This window comes from Eubalaena glacialis, chromosome 10, assembly GCF_028564815.1.
Source record: "Eubalaena glacialis isolate mEubGla1 chromosome 10, mEubGla1.1.hap2.+ XY, whole genome shotgun sequence".
NCBI lineage: Eukaryota > Metazoa > Chordata > Mammalia > Artiodactyla > Balaenidae > Eubalaena > Eubalaena glacialis.
In genome coordinates, this window is record NC_083725.1 from 86,252,960 (window position 1) to 86,267,668 (window position 14,709).

A 14,709-nucleotide genomic window follows, 5' to 3' on the forward strand; every position below is an offset into this window, starting at 1 on the left:
CATTAAAACCACAAAGAGGTATCACCTCATGCCTGTTCAAATGGCCATCATCAAACAGACAAGAGATAACAAATACTGGCTTGAATGTGGAGGAAAGGGAACCCTTATGCACCATTAGTGGGATTGAAAATTCGTATGACCACTGTGGCAAACATTATGGAGGATCCTAAAAAAAACTTAATAAAATTACCCTATGATCCAGCAGTTTTACTACTGGGAATATATCCAAAGGAAATGAAAACACTAACCCAAAATGATATCTGCACCCACATGTTCATAGCAGCATTATTCACAATAGCTAAGACACAGAAACAACCTAAGTGTTCATAGATGGATGAGTGGATGAAGAAGTTGTGGTATATATTTACAATACAATATTATTCAGCCAGAAAAAAAATGAGGAAATCCTACCATTTGCAACAACATGGATGGACCTTAATGGCATTATGGTGAGTAAAATAAATCAGACAGAGAAAGACAAATACTGTATGATTTCAGTTAGAGGTGGGATCAAAAAAGCCCAACAAACAAACAAACAAGCAAAAACATAGAAAAAGAGATCAGACTTGTAGAAGTAGAGGGTGGGTGGGGGATTGAAAGAAGGTGGTCAAAAGGTACAAACTTCTGTAAGACAAGTAAGCACTAGGGATGTAATGTACAGCATGACAACTAGAGCTAACACTGCTGTCTAATATATAGGGAAGTTATTAAGAGAGTAAATCCTAATAGTTAACATCAAAGGAGAACTTTTTCACCTCTTTTTGTTTTTACTTTTTTTTTCTTATCTATATAAGGAAATGGATGTTAGCTGAAGCAATTGTGGTAATCCTGTCACAATATATGCAAGTCAAACACCACTCTGCTGCAACTCCTTAAACTTATACAATGATGTATGACAATTGTTTCCCAGTAAAAGTGGAAAATAATTTTCTTGACAGTTAACCTGTAATTCAAAAGCCAGTGTGAACATGGCTATTGTTCTGAAGCCTGTTAAAGTCTAAGAGGGGCCTATTTGGCATTCTCACATAATTGATGAGATGTGAAATTATTTTGAACTAACCCTGGAGGCTATTCACTTATTCTTATTCATTCTTTTGAACAGCACACACAGAGAAACTTGACATTCTGATTGGGTCTCATTGCCTGTTGAACCGTACCTGCTTCCAGAAGAATCTATCCCTGTGTTTTGATGTTGTTCATGAATAGCCATGTGGGTTCCTAAGACCTGGTCCTTCTATACTTGGGGAGAGTAATATTGTGGTCAGCTGAGCTGACCAAATGTTTTCATGTCATAGCTATCATTTTTCTTAGCTTCTGTTAAATCCATAGGGGAGTCATTTGGGGTATGGTTATATAAGCCAAATATATTAGTGAGTTAAAATCATGGTATATGAGCTATAAGCTGAAGGTCTATTGTTGAAAAATTCCTAGGACCTGGACACTTCTTTGTCCAGACTAGCTGAATTCCCTGACGCAGTTCATCTGCTTAACTAGAGTCTCTTGCTTGCTCTCTCTATAAATATGTGCAAACATACGTATGTTTGTATACATATATGTATATATGCATATGTATGTATGTGTATGCATATATATACATATAATCTTTCATCCCCTAATATTTTGAACACTGATTTCTTGTCATTTCTCCTATTAATAGAGCTGATGCACACCATTTGAGGTAAAGCATTTTTTAACCTGTTACTTCATTACATATGTAGCCAGCATGTCTCCATAAAGAATGTAAAGCATTTAAAGATTTCCACTTTAGCTGGCAGTAAACATACCTCAGCAAGCCCTGTCCTATTCAACGTTGTTATCCATGAAGTAGATGAAGACCCTAAGGGCAGGCCCATCAAGTTTGCAGATGTCACTAAACTGAAGGAGGACAAACTAAGATGAATGACAGACACAGCATTTAGAAAACATTGCGACAGGCCAGAGAAATGAAATGGATCTAACAAGGTGAAATACAATATGGATAAACACCAAGTTTTACACTTCCAAACAACTAACCACACAAGACACAGTAGGGCTTAATGAGGTTTTAGTCTTCATTAACCTCATAGAGGTCAACACTATGACATAACCAAAGTAAGTAAGGAAGTAAATATTGAAATCAGGCTGCATTTATAAAAGTACAGTACTTAAAACAAGGTGACCATGAGTCTCACTTCATTTTGTGTTGGTCAAACCATTACCGAGGAGTTATATTCAGCTCTCTAATTCAGCTACCTCATTTGAGAAATGGAGATAAAAATTTCTATTCCACTGAATAATCAGTATTAAATGTGACAATGCATATAAAAGAGTTGGCACAATGTATGACATGAAATAAATGTTAAATTGATGGTAGATGATGATAACAATTATTGGAAATACTCAAAACTGCTGAAGAAGGTGGCAGTGAATGAAGGGATGGAAAAAGATATTCCATGCAAACAAATCAAAAGAAAGCTGGAGTAGCAACACTCATATCAGACAAAATAGACTGTAAAATAAGGACTGTTACAAGAGACAAAGAAGGATACTACATAATGACCAAGGGATCAATCCAAGAAGAAGATAAAACAATTGTGAATATATGTGCACCCAACATAGGAGCACCTCAATATATATAAGGCAAATGTTTACAGACATAAATGGATAATTGACAGTAACACAATAATAGTGAGGGACTTTAACATCCCACTAGCATCAATGGACAGGTCATCCAGACAGAAAATCAATAAGGGAACACAGGCCTTAAGTGACACATTAGACCAGATGGACTTAATTTATAGAACATTCCATCTGAAAGCAGAAGAATACACATTCCTCTCAAGTGCACATGGAACGTTCTCCAGGTTAGATCACATCTTGGGCCACAAATTAAGCCTCGGTAAGATTTAAGAAAATTGGCATCATATCAAGCATCTTTTCTGACCATGATGCCATGAGATTAGAAATCAAATACAGGAAAAATACTGTAAAAAGCACAAACACACAGAGGCTAAAAAATACGTTACGAAGCAACCAATGGATCACTGAAGAAATCAAAGAGGAAATCAAAAAATACCTAGAGAAAAATGACAATGAAAACACAACGATTCAAAACCTATAGGATGCAGCAAAAACAGATCTAAGAGGGAAGTTTATAGCAACACAATCTTACCTCAGGAAACAAGAAAAATCTCAAACAACCTAACCTTACACCTAAAGCAAGTACAGAAAGAAGAACAAACGAAAGTGGAAGTTAGTAGAAGCAAAGAAATCATAAGATCAGAGCAGAAATAAATGAAATAGAGGTGAAGAAAACAATGGAAAAGATCAATGAAACTAAAAGCTGGCTCTTTGAAAGATAAACAAAATTGATAAACCTTTAGCCAGACTCATCAAGAAAAAAGGGAAAGGGCTCAAATCAATAGAATTAGAAATGAAAAAGGAGAAGTTAAAACTGACACCACAGAAATACAAATGATCATAAGAGACTCCACAAGCAACTATATGCCAATAAATGGACAACCTGGAAGAAATGGACAAATTCTTAGAAAGGTACAATCTCCCAAGTGTGAACCGAGAAGAGATAGAAAATATGAACAGACCAACCACAAGCATGGAACTTGAAACTGTGATTAAAGAATTCCCAACAAACAAAAGTCCAGGACCAGATGTATTCACAGACAAATTCTATCAAACATTTAGGGAAGAATACAAATTCTATCAAACATTTAGGGAAGAATTAACACCTGTCCTTCCGAAACTCTACCATAAATTTGCAGAGGAAGGAATACCCCCAAGCTCATTCTATGAGGCCACTATCACTCTGATACCAAAACCAGACAAAGATACCACAAAAAGGAAAATTACAGGCCAATATCACTGGTGAACATAAATGCAAAAATACTCAACAAAGTACTAGCCAGCCGAATCCAACAATACATTAAGAGGGTCATACACCATGATCAAGTGGTATTTATCCCAGGGATGCAAGGATTCTTCAATATCTACAAATCAATCAGTGTGATACACCACATCAACAAACTGAAGAATAAAAACCATATGATCATCTCAATAGATGCAGAAAACGCTTTTGACAAAATTTAATACTATTTATGATAAAAAAAAAAAAAACCTCCAGAAAGTGGTCATAGAGGGAACTTTCCTCAACATAATAAAGGCCATATATGACAAACCCACAGCTGACATCATTCTCAATGGTGAAAAGCAGAAAGCATTTCCTCTAAAATCAGGAACAAGACAAGGATGTCCACTCTCACCATTTTTATTCAACATAGTTTTGGAAGTCCTAGCCATGCAATTAGAGATGAAAAAGAGAGAGAAAAATCCAAAATGGAAAAGATGTAAAACAGTCATTGTTTGCAGATGACATCATACTATACATAGAAAATTCTATGTAAACCACTAGAGCTCATCAATGAATTCTATGTAAACCACTAGAGCTCATCTTTGAATTTGGTAAAGTTGCAGAATAGAAAATTAATACACAGAAATCTCTTGTATTTCTATATACTAACAACAGAAGTTCAGAAAGACAAATTAAGGAAACAATTCCATTTACCATTGCATCTAAAAGTATTAACTACCTAGGAATAAACCTACCTAAGGAGGCAAAAGACTTGTACTCTGAAAACTATAAGATGCTGATGAAAGAAATAGAAAGTGACACAAACAGATGAAAAGATATACCATGTTCTTGGATTGGAAGAATCAATATTGTGAAAATGACTATACTACCCAAGGTGATCTACAGAGTCAGTGCAATCCCTATCAAATTACCAATGGCATTTTTCACAGAACTAGAACAAAAACTTTTAAAATTTGTATGAAAACACAAAAAGACCCTGAATAGCCAAAGCAATCCTAAGAAAAACAGAGCTGGAGGAAATCAGGCTCCCTGACTTCAGACTATACTACAAAGCTACAGTAATCAAAACAGTATGGTAGTGGCACAAAAAGAGAAATATAGATTAATGAAACAGTATAGGAAGCCCAGAAATAAACCCATGCACCGATGGTCAGTTAATCTACAATAAAGGAGGCAAGAATATACAATGGAGAAAAGACAGTCTCTACAATAAGTGGTGCTGGGAAAACTGGACAGCTACATGTAAAAGAATGAAATTAGAACATTCTCTCATACCTTTCACAAAAATAAACTCAAAATGTATTAAAGACCTAAGTGTAAAGCCGGACACTATAAAACTCTTAGAGGAAAACATAGGCAGAACAGTCTCTGACATAAATTGCAACAATATCTTTTAGGATCTACCTCCTAGAGTAATGAAAATAAAAACAAAAATAAACAAATGGTACCTAGTTAAACTTAAAAGCTTTTGCACAGCAAAGGAAACCATAAACAAGACAAAAAGACAACCCACAGAATGGGAGAAATTATTTGCAAACAAGGTGACCGACAAGGGATTTATCTCCAAAATATAAAAACAGCTCATGCAGCTCTATGTGAAAAACAAACAACAACCCAATCAAAAAATAGGCAAAAGAGCTAAATGGACATTTCTCCAAAGAAGACATACAGATGGCCAAAAAGCCATGAAAAGATGCTCAACATCACTAATTATCAGAGAAATGCAAATCAAATCTACAATGAGATATCACCACACACTGGTCAGAATGGCCATCATCAAAAAGTCTACAAACAATAAATGCTAGAGAGTGTGTGGAGAAAGGGGAACCCTCCTACACTGTTGGTGGGAATGTAACTTGGTACAACCACCATGGAGAACACTATGAAGGTTCCTTACAAAACTAAAAATGGAACTACCATACGATCCAGCAATCCCACTCCTGGGCATATATCTGGAGAAAGCCATACTTCATAAAGTTACATGCACCCCAATATTCATCGCAGCACTATTTACAATAGCCAAGACATGGAAGCAACCTAAATGTCCATCAATGGAGGAATGGATAAAGATGTGGTACATATATACAATGCGATATTACTCAGCCATGAAAAATGAATGAGATAATGCCATTTGCAGCAACATAGATGGACCTAGAGATTGTCATACTAAGTGAAGTAAGTGAGACAGAGAAAGATATGATATCACTTATGTATGGAATCTAAAAAATGATAAAATGAACTTATTTACAAAACAGCAATAGACCCACAGACATAGAAAACCAATTTATGGTTACAAAAGGGGAAATGGGGGGATGAAGTAGGAGTTAGGGATTAAAATATACACATTACTATATATAAAATAGATAACCAAGAAGGACCAACTGTATAGCACAGGGAACTATACTCAATATCTTGTAATAACCTATAATGGAAGAAAATGTAAAAAAAAAAACAAATATATACCTACATGTATGCATAACAATCACTTAGCTGTACAGCTAAAAATAACACAACTTTGTAAATCCAGTATATTTCAATAAAAATAATAAAAAATAAAATATTTAAAAATAAAAACAAAAATTTAAAAAAGAAAGTGACAACAACAACAGTGAAAAGATTCAAAACTATTGGAAGTGGTCAAAAAATTAGAGATGTTTAATCTAGAGATGAGATGATTCAGAGGAGACATAAGAGCTCTCTTTTAAGAATGAAGAGTAAAAATGTGATAGAAGGGATGGGGAGTTCTATGATTACCAAGGGTATAAACAAGGATCAATGAAGATGGGCAAGAAAAAGTACAATTTTTAACATTCAGAAAGGTACAGAGTTGCATAATTAGAATACCTTCCATGATGGTGAGTTCTTCAAGACTGGAGAGCTTTAAGCACAGGCTTGATGACTTTTGAATTTGGTTGCTCTAGACTAATCAAGTATAGGTCAGAAAGTTTGGTTATGTGTCCTCTAAGGTGTATTCTGGCCCCGAGATTCTCTGGTTTTGTAAATATTCGGCAAAGCAGTTATAACCGTAAAAGGTGGCCACATGTCTCACCTTAAATTTTTAGCTCTTCATTGTCTGAGATGAGAAGTTACTGTGAGCAACAGACATATAAATGAGAAACACTGCAAAACGTTCTGTCTTAATGTTTGAGTGCTGTTGACCTTCAATCCCTTCTGAGTGTTCAAGGCCATTATTCCAGAAATTGTACTCTGCCTATAATTTGGGGAACTGCCTCAAGGTGGGAAGTGACACCTTATTGTAGCTCCTTGTAATAAGCAACCTAAAAGCAATCTTGTAGGAGAAAAATTATTTCAAAACCAGAATATCTGGTGGTGGTGCTTAGAGAATTGCTACCTCTGTGTTACTAGATAAGTCTTTTAGCCTCTCTGGGCCTCAGTTAATTCTTCTGTAAAAAGGGTATAGTCAGACTTCCTCCCAGAGTTGAGCCAGAGATAAAATTAGATGAATGCATTTGAATGTATTAGGTTGTTCATTGTGAACTGGGAAAAGTACAGCAGCATGATTTTCCACTCAAATGAGTGCTTGATTATTTATGCATTTTTAGCTGCTTAGTTATAATGTTACTTAGAAATATGATTTTTAAGAAACATTTAGAAGAAAAGTTTCAAAGAACATATTGACTTCTGTTTGCAACTTAGAAATGTCTCCATGTTTACTTGGGCTGCCCTGCAAGCAAGGTCAGGGAAAGGCAGGGTGTGTATATGTGAGTATACGTATGTGCATCTGTTTCGAGCAAAATGGGAGGTGGCCAGGGGAGCACTTTGACTAGAAATCTTTCCTATGTGCTCTGTAGTGTTTATAAGATTTGGTTTCCATAGGGCAGCTTATCGTTTCCCTAATGATGAAACCTCCTTAACCTCATTTCTAAACAGGATGGAAAGATATTCTGCCGGCGGACAGCTTGTGATTGCCAGAATCCAAGCGTTGACCTTTTCTGTTGCCCAGAGTGTGACACCAGGGTCACAAGTCAATGTTTAGATCAAAATGGACACAAGCTCTATCGTAGTGGAGACAACTGGACTCACAGCTGCCAGCAGTGCCGGTGTCTGGTATGTTGGCTTTTTTTAGAGTGTGTTATCCTTTATATTCTGGAGGGGTTTACAAGCTCAGTTGCCTGTGGGCTTTAGTTTCCTGCGATTTGTGATACTGTGCAGGGAGTTGTGGGTCCTGTGGCTAATTACGGGGCATATGTTCTTCCAGAAGACATTCATATTCTACTATTTAAAACACCATGTAAGACAGAAAGGACATTTATAGCACAGATTTCGTCCAAGTTAGTTTACAGTTGCTACTTTTTAGCCACTCCATATCAATAAAATTCCCCACATGATAGAAAGCTTTCAAAGCCTTGATGGGGACTTGTAGTTCTTACAGAGCCAAATCTTTCATTTCTTGGGACATTACCATTAAAGGTTTCAATATCAGAGATAGCAGAACATAGTAGAAATATCAGGGATTGATATTGATTCTAGGTCATAGAGACAGTCCTGGTTCTCCCACATGCAAGATGTATGTAATTAACTTGAGCAAGTCCTAACATTTTACTTGATCATTCTTTCCTTCAGTGTACACAAGTGGATGGGCACCTATTTTGCAGGGCTGTTGTGAAGATCAGAGTTATGTGAAAGGCAAGTGTAGTACTTGACACATAGAAGGTACTTAGTGCACAATAGTTACTATTGTTCATATTTCCTAGATTGAAAATTTTGTTTCCGGTGCTAAACCTTAATGTAGAAAAATGAAGGTTATTTTGTATCTTAATATGGGGATACTAATGATATAATCAGGTTTGAGAAAGTCCAGAGAAAAACCTTAATTTCTGGACCTGGTTCTTTCTGTTTCAAATTATATAACACAAACAAAGATTTCTAATGTTGCAAAGACTGTTAAGACACATTATCATAGTGAATATGATGTTCCATCTCTGAGGTAATTACAGCCAGTGGAGCTAAGTCATAACTAAGTCAACCCGTAATGGAAACTGTTAGCTGTGTTCCATAATTTAACATTTGCTAAAATTAATGATTCAGTCTATGGATACTGTATAAAAACAGGCATTCAGAAAAATTGTGCTGTAAATTTCTATTGGATTTTCTAAAGTCACCTGGCGAATGTGCAGATAATCTTAATAAAAACAAATCCTTCTTAATCACTCCTAATACTGAGGAGTATAACTCAGATATATTCAAATCATAGCCATTTTTACATCTCCCATTCAAGAACAGACAAACCCAACACAATTATAGAATTAGGTTCCATATCAGTCTGGAAAATTACATTTCTCTTTGAAGAAGCCAATCATCAGGCACTCAGAAAAATTGGTTAATTTTAGACATGATATTTTCATAGAATTTCAAGAGTATCCTCTCTCATCCCCAGACCCTAAGGTTATTATTTCCTGGGAAAACTGAAGCTGCTGAATATAACTTAATAACGACTTGAGAATAAAGTGGGTTATATTTAATAAATATCAATAGTTTTCATGTGCCAGACTCTGGATGATATAACAATGAGCATGACAGACATGGTCTATCATGAAGCTGACCAAAGGCCATAGTCTTGTGAAGCTGACTGAATAATTAGACATGCGTTTGCATAAATTATAATGAGTGTCATAATAACGGAAGAGGCTACATAGGTAGTAGTCTCTACTATGTGCAGCTCAGTGGAGCCACAGTGGCCACATTCTGGAATACTTGGAGGCTCTGTCTGAACTGTAAACCTTACTACACATTAGTGATGTGTCACTAGCCAGACATTACATTCAAAACCATTATGAAATTGTTCTCCTGATATTGCCCAACCTCAATTTTAAATCCAGTATAAGCAACTCAGTGCATGTTGTTATTGAAATAGTACAGTGGTTTAAGTTCCTCTCTGACCTTAAGAGAAATAGATTTCTCTTTACACACTAGCTCAGTACCTTATCATCTATTTGTTCATCTGCTTAGCATTTATTGACCAGAACTGTGCTAAGCATCAGGGAGATAAAGGAACAAGCCCAAAGCCTGAAAGCTCAAAACGTAATCTGGAATTGTATTGATAATTATGATAAGTCTCACGATAAAAATAATTATGGGTTGCCATTGGCACACAGAGATGGGACCAAACTCTTTCTGTGGCTACAGTATAGACAGTCAGCAAAAGCGCCCTGGAGGAGGTGATGTCTGTATTTGTTCTTCAAGGAGGAAACACATCATACCCATAATGATGCTAAAGTAGCAACAGTCAGTGAGGACAGGGATGGAGATTCCTGAGAATTTCCCCCTCTGGGACTTTGGCAACAGGATTGTGCATAAGGTCAATGATGAAGCATTTTGGCTTTCTCTCCACAGGAAGGAGAGGTAGATTGCTGGCCACTCACTTGCCCCAGTTTTAGCTGTGAGTACACAACCCTCTTGGAAGGGGAATGTTGTCCCCGCTGTGTCAGTGACCCCTGCCTGGCTGATAACATCGCCTATGACATCAGAAAAACTTGCCTGGACAGCTATGGCCTTTCTAGGCTTAGCGGCTCAGTGTGGACAATGACTGGATCTCCCTGCACAACCTGCAAATGCAAGGTAATCGGGTGTCCTGAGGATAACCAGGCCTTGAACCATTGCCAGAGAACACCTGCCGGAGGTCCACTCCTGATGTTTCTGAATGCACAGGTTCCAAGGGGCATGGTGGAAACACAGGCAGGCATTTGCTTCTCACCAGAGGTTAATCTGTCTGAATGGATTGTAGCTGGACCCTGTATTAAGGCAAATTCCAAATGATGACCATGGAATAAAATAGTCCTCTCTTTTGCCTTTTAAAATACAGGATTTAAACAATTGCACTAGGCCCAATTATGGCTGATTTAAGCTATTTTGACCTGCATATTAAAAAGTTTAAAAAAAAAAATCTTTTTTCATCCTGGAAATTTTTATAAGCTCTTTCATGAAACTGCCAATGTTGGAAGAAAGTGTTCTATAAATCTATGAAGTTTTTTGCTTTGTTTAATTATCACAGTACCTAATGCAGGGACTTGAAGCTCTTGCTGAGCGATTTAATTCATTGTGATTATTTGCCTGTCTTTCTGGAGGAGTTCCCATGAGGCATCCTCATATGTCATTAAGATTAACAACTGACCCCTTCCTACCTTCAAAGCTTATGGAAGAGCTATGACTGTAGTCAACTTGAAGCAAGGGTTAGGCAGGGTCAAATTTCTGCCGAAACATCTGCTTAAGATTCCCATGATTAAGCATGTTAAAAATATTAGTCCATTCAATTCTATCAAATCCTGGCTCAGCTTCAGGCATCAGTGGAAGGATCCCAACTTGTCTTTCTATGCTGTTAAATGTGGATTCTTTTCTCTTTCCTGAAAAGTACCATCTTAAAATGCAGCCCCAATACAAAAAGGACATCAAGCTTCATATAACAAGAGTCATAGTCCCATTGTACCTTCAGCCCCATCAGACACAATGACCAGGAGATGTGGAGACCTATGTTATTTAGTATTATTTCTCTGAGAGAGATTAGGTTTGAGATTCATTTAGGAGGATTATAAAGGTATATTTACATTAATACATGTAATTGATTTTTCATGAAGTCCCCAAAATTGATATGTACCATCCCCTTCACAGTCACCATGAGATAGTCTATATTTACCCCTAATATGCCCACCTTTCTGTAAGCCATTTTGGAGTTATTTTCAGGCTCTTTTGGTACTTTTGACTAGTATTATTAATGGCAATTTATCTTTCAGGGGGTTATTTTTGGAAAGAATCTCATTTAGAGTAAGTCCAGTGAATAAGTTGTGTAAACAAACAACTTGGAAATACAGAGGAGTCTCAAACAAACATGGTCTGAGCTCAGACAGGGGTGTATGAAGTTGCGCTGCCAGCAGTAGCCAACAAGAGGGACCCTGAAGGGTCTCATAAGTCTTTCCTTTCTTTCAACTCCTACTCTGGCATTTTTCTAGTAATTTTTTTATAGCATTCATGGAGTTGGTCTCAACACGTAGATGGTCATTTTGAATATAAAGGTGGACACTACATATTGATTTATATTCTATGTCTCATTGGCTAATGCTTGTGTCTTGATGCACAGAATGGAAGTGTCTGCTGTTCTGTGGATTTGGAGTGTCTTCATAATAATTGAAGTATTTAAAATGGACTCATCATCGTGGGAGAAAAATGGACAAAATAACCATCCAACATGATGAAGAACAGGAGTTGGTGTTTTTTGTTTTTTTGTTTTTAACCACAGACAATTACCAAAGTTTCCACCGAAGGAAGGTGTTTGGGGGTTGCCTTTTGGACCTACCACAGTGCTCATTCTTGCTAACCTAGTCTAGGTGACCTACAGTGCAGTGCATTTAAGTCTATGGTTGTTTAAAAAAAAAAAAAAAAGTTTCCCATGTTGTAAATCACGTTTCCCTTATCAGATCATTTGCAGATACAATTAAATGATCTCATGGTAAATGTTGATGTATTTTTTTGTTTATTTTGTGTACTAACATAATAGAGACTTGGCTCCTTTTGTTTATTTTTTCTGGATTTTTGGATCAAATTCTACAAATAAAGTTGCCTGTTGTGATTTTTGTCCCATCCACTGAATACTTAGTATTGAGATTCCTGTGAAATGTATTGATAAATTTGTGTATGTAGAGCCTAACTGCATCTTACTTACATTTCAAACTGTTGAACACACCTAGATACCCACTCGTTCAGCTTAAGCAAGCTGAAAGCAATTATGATATGTTAAAGAGGAGAAAGACCACAAATATAATTATTTGAAAAAGAACTTTCTCCTCCCTCTTTTACAAACAAAATAAATGAAACAAAATCTTAAGCCACAATTTAGAAGCAGCTATGCTTGCAGACTTTTCTGGCATTGAAAGAGAAAGTATCCTTGCATCGGTTTTATATAGTAGTTGATAACTTACTTACAAGGGACTTCCATGCTTTTTAATACAAGTTGTCACTATAGGAGCGGTGCATGGTGTTATTCCTACATTACATAAGAGTAAATTAATGTATCCCAGTCAACCAATTTGTTCAGATCTAGTTGATTTATAACACATTGGGATTGATAACCAGGTCTCCTGATGCCTGTCCAATGATATTTTCTACTAAATCATGCCACATCACATATGGTAGAGGATACGCTTTTAAGAAAGCTGTTTGTATGCTCAGTAGTTATTTTAGAACAGTGAATGTTTTCATTTGAGCCACTACCATATTTTTAAGAGATGGCTGTTATTGAGTTACATAAAATGAATAAAATGTGCAAATGACATTATATCTGAGCTGAGAATTAAAATAGTTGTAGTTTTCAAGTGAACCACATCTTAGTGGTTTGTAATACCTAAGTCTCCTGAATTCATCATTGTTCTGAATCAAGTTGGTTCATGAAATTTTGTTCACAAAATCAAGACAAAGACCTAAGTTGTTAAGTCAGTCATGCTAAATATATTTTAAATCCCAAATATTAATAGAATTAATAATTAAAAATTACAAGTTCAGATTACTTATTTATTGATATTTGTCAGTACTTTTGTGAAGATAAAATTCACTACAATTCACTACATGAGATCAATTTCATGTGCTAAATTATGATATAGCAGTTAAAACTATATTTGACAACTACTGCTATAGTACGGTAAATTAGAACACGTCTCCATTTTAATTCTTTAAGTGTAATCTTGGAACAGAGATTTTGAAAATGATTATTTAGAAAATATTTATGGCACCTCCATTAAAAAAATACCTGTCAGTTTTCAATGGAAAAACAAAGACATTTATAAGAATCATTTGTGGCTGTATAAGTGAGGGGTTGGCAAACTATGGTCCCTTGAGTCAAATCCGGACATCTGCCTATTTCATTGGAACACAGCCATGCACGTTCATTTATATATTCTCTACTGCTGAAGAAAGTGGCAGAACTGAGTAGTTCCAACAAAGACGCAAAACCAAAAATATCACCATCTTACCTCTACAAAAACGTTTGCCAACGTCTGGTGTAAGTGATGACTGAACATTGGTGTGTATTTTAGAATGTGTGTTTCCATTTTTTTCCAAGGAATTTCCAGAATCTAACAGTTTTCATTGAATCTGTACATATTCATACTTTGTTGCAGAGCCATTAGCATTGATGGCTCATCCTAAAATACTGGTGTTTCACAACTACAATCATAAGACTCAGTATTTTCTTCTTTTCATTTCAGTTAAATTTAATCTGTGCTAACGTGATGACAAAATGTTATTGATATTTAGTAACACAATTTAAACTACTGCCAGCTCCTATCTATACAGGGTTTTACTTCCTATAAAATAATTGATGACATTTTCTTATTAAAAAATTGAGTACTTTATTCATAAAGTACTGTGCTGAGCTGGGGAAATAAAAAGATGAACAAAATACTTTTTACTTTAAAGATCACCATTATGTGGGCCTTTAGAAGGTGCTGACAATCTTTGAATCCATTAGGGGATCATATTGAAATAAATTACTGCCTGAAATATCTTCTCCAGCCAAAAACTGAAAAGTTATTTTTAAAAGTGTGGTAAACCTCCTGATGGAATGTGCTTAAGTCTCATGCTGTGATTTACAGTGTGAAATGGCTATCCATTTAATGAACAAAAAAAGTGTTTGACAAACATATCTCCTTACAGATCATAACCATTGTCTTCAAGTGTAACATACACATTGGTAAGAAACAATGATAAATACATAAGCAATTACGTAGCTACCCTCTGATTTTCAATAGTGTAAAAGCACTGTGATTCAAGACAGTAGAATATGAAGGGAGATGAAAGTCCTATATATTAACAAGACAAATCAATTAAACAAATTTTGC

At 35.9% G+C, this 14,709-nt stretch overlaps 1 protein-coding gene across 2 annotated transcripts in view; it reads left to right on the top strand.

Annotated features, from left to right (window-relative positions):
• Nucleotides 1-12,274, top strand: part of NELL1 (neural EGFL like 1) — an 863,771-nt gene extending 851,497 nt beyond the window's left edge. For both annotated transcript variants that reach the window (XM_061203146.1, XM_061203147.1), the window contains 3 exons: nt 7,757-7,933; nt 10,220-10,444; nt 11,958-12,274. In XM_061203146.1, coding sequence (XP_061059129.1) covers nt 7,757-7,933; nt 10,220-10,444; nt 11,958-12,008 — 453 coding nt within the window. In that variant the 3' untranslated portion in view covers nt 12,009-12,274. The remainder of the gene's footprint in view (nt 1-7,756; nt 7,934-10,219; nt 10,445-11,957) is intronic.
• Nucleotides 12,275-14,709: the final 2,435 nt, after the last annotated feature.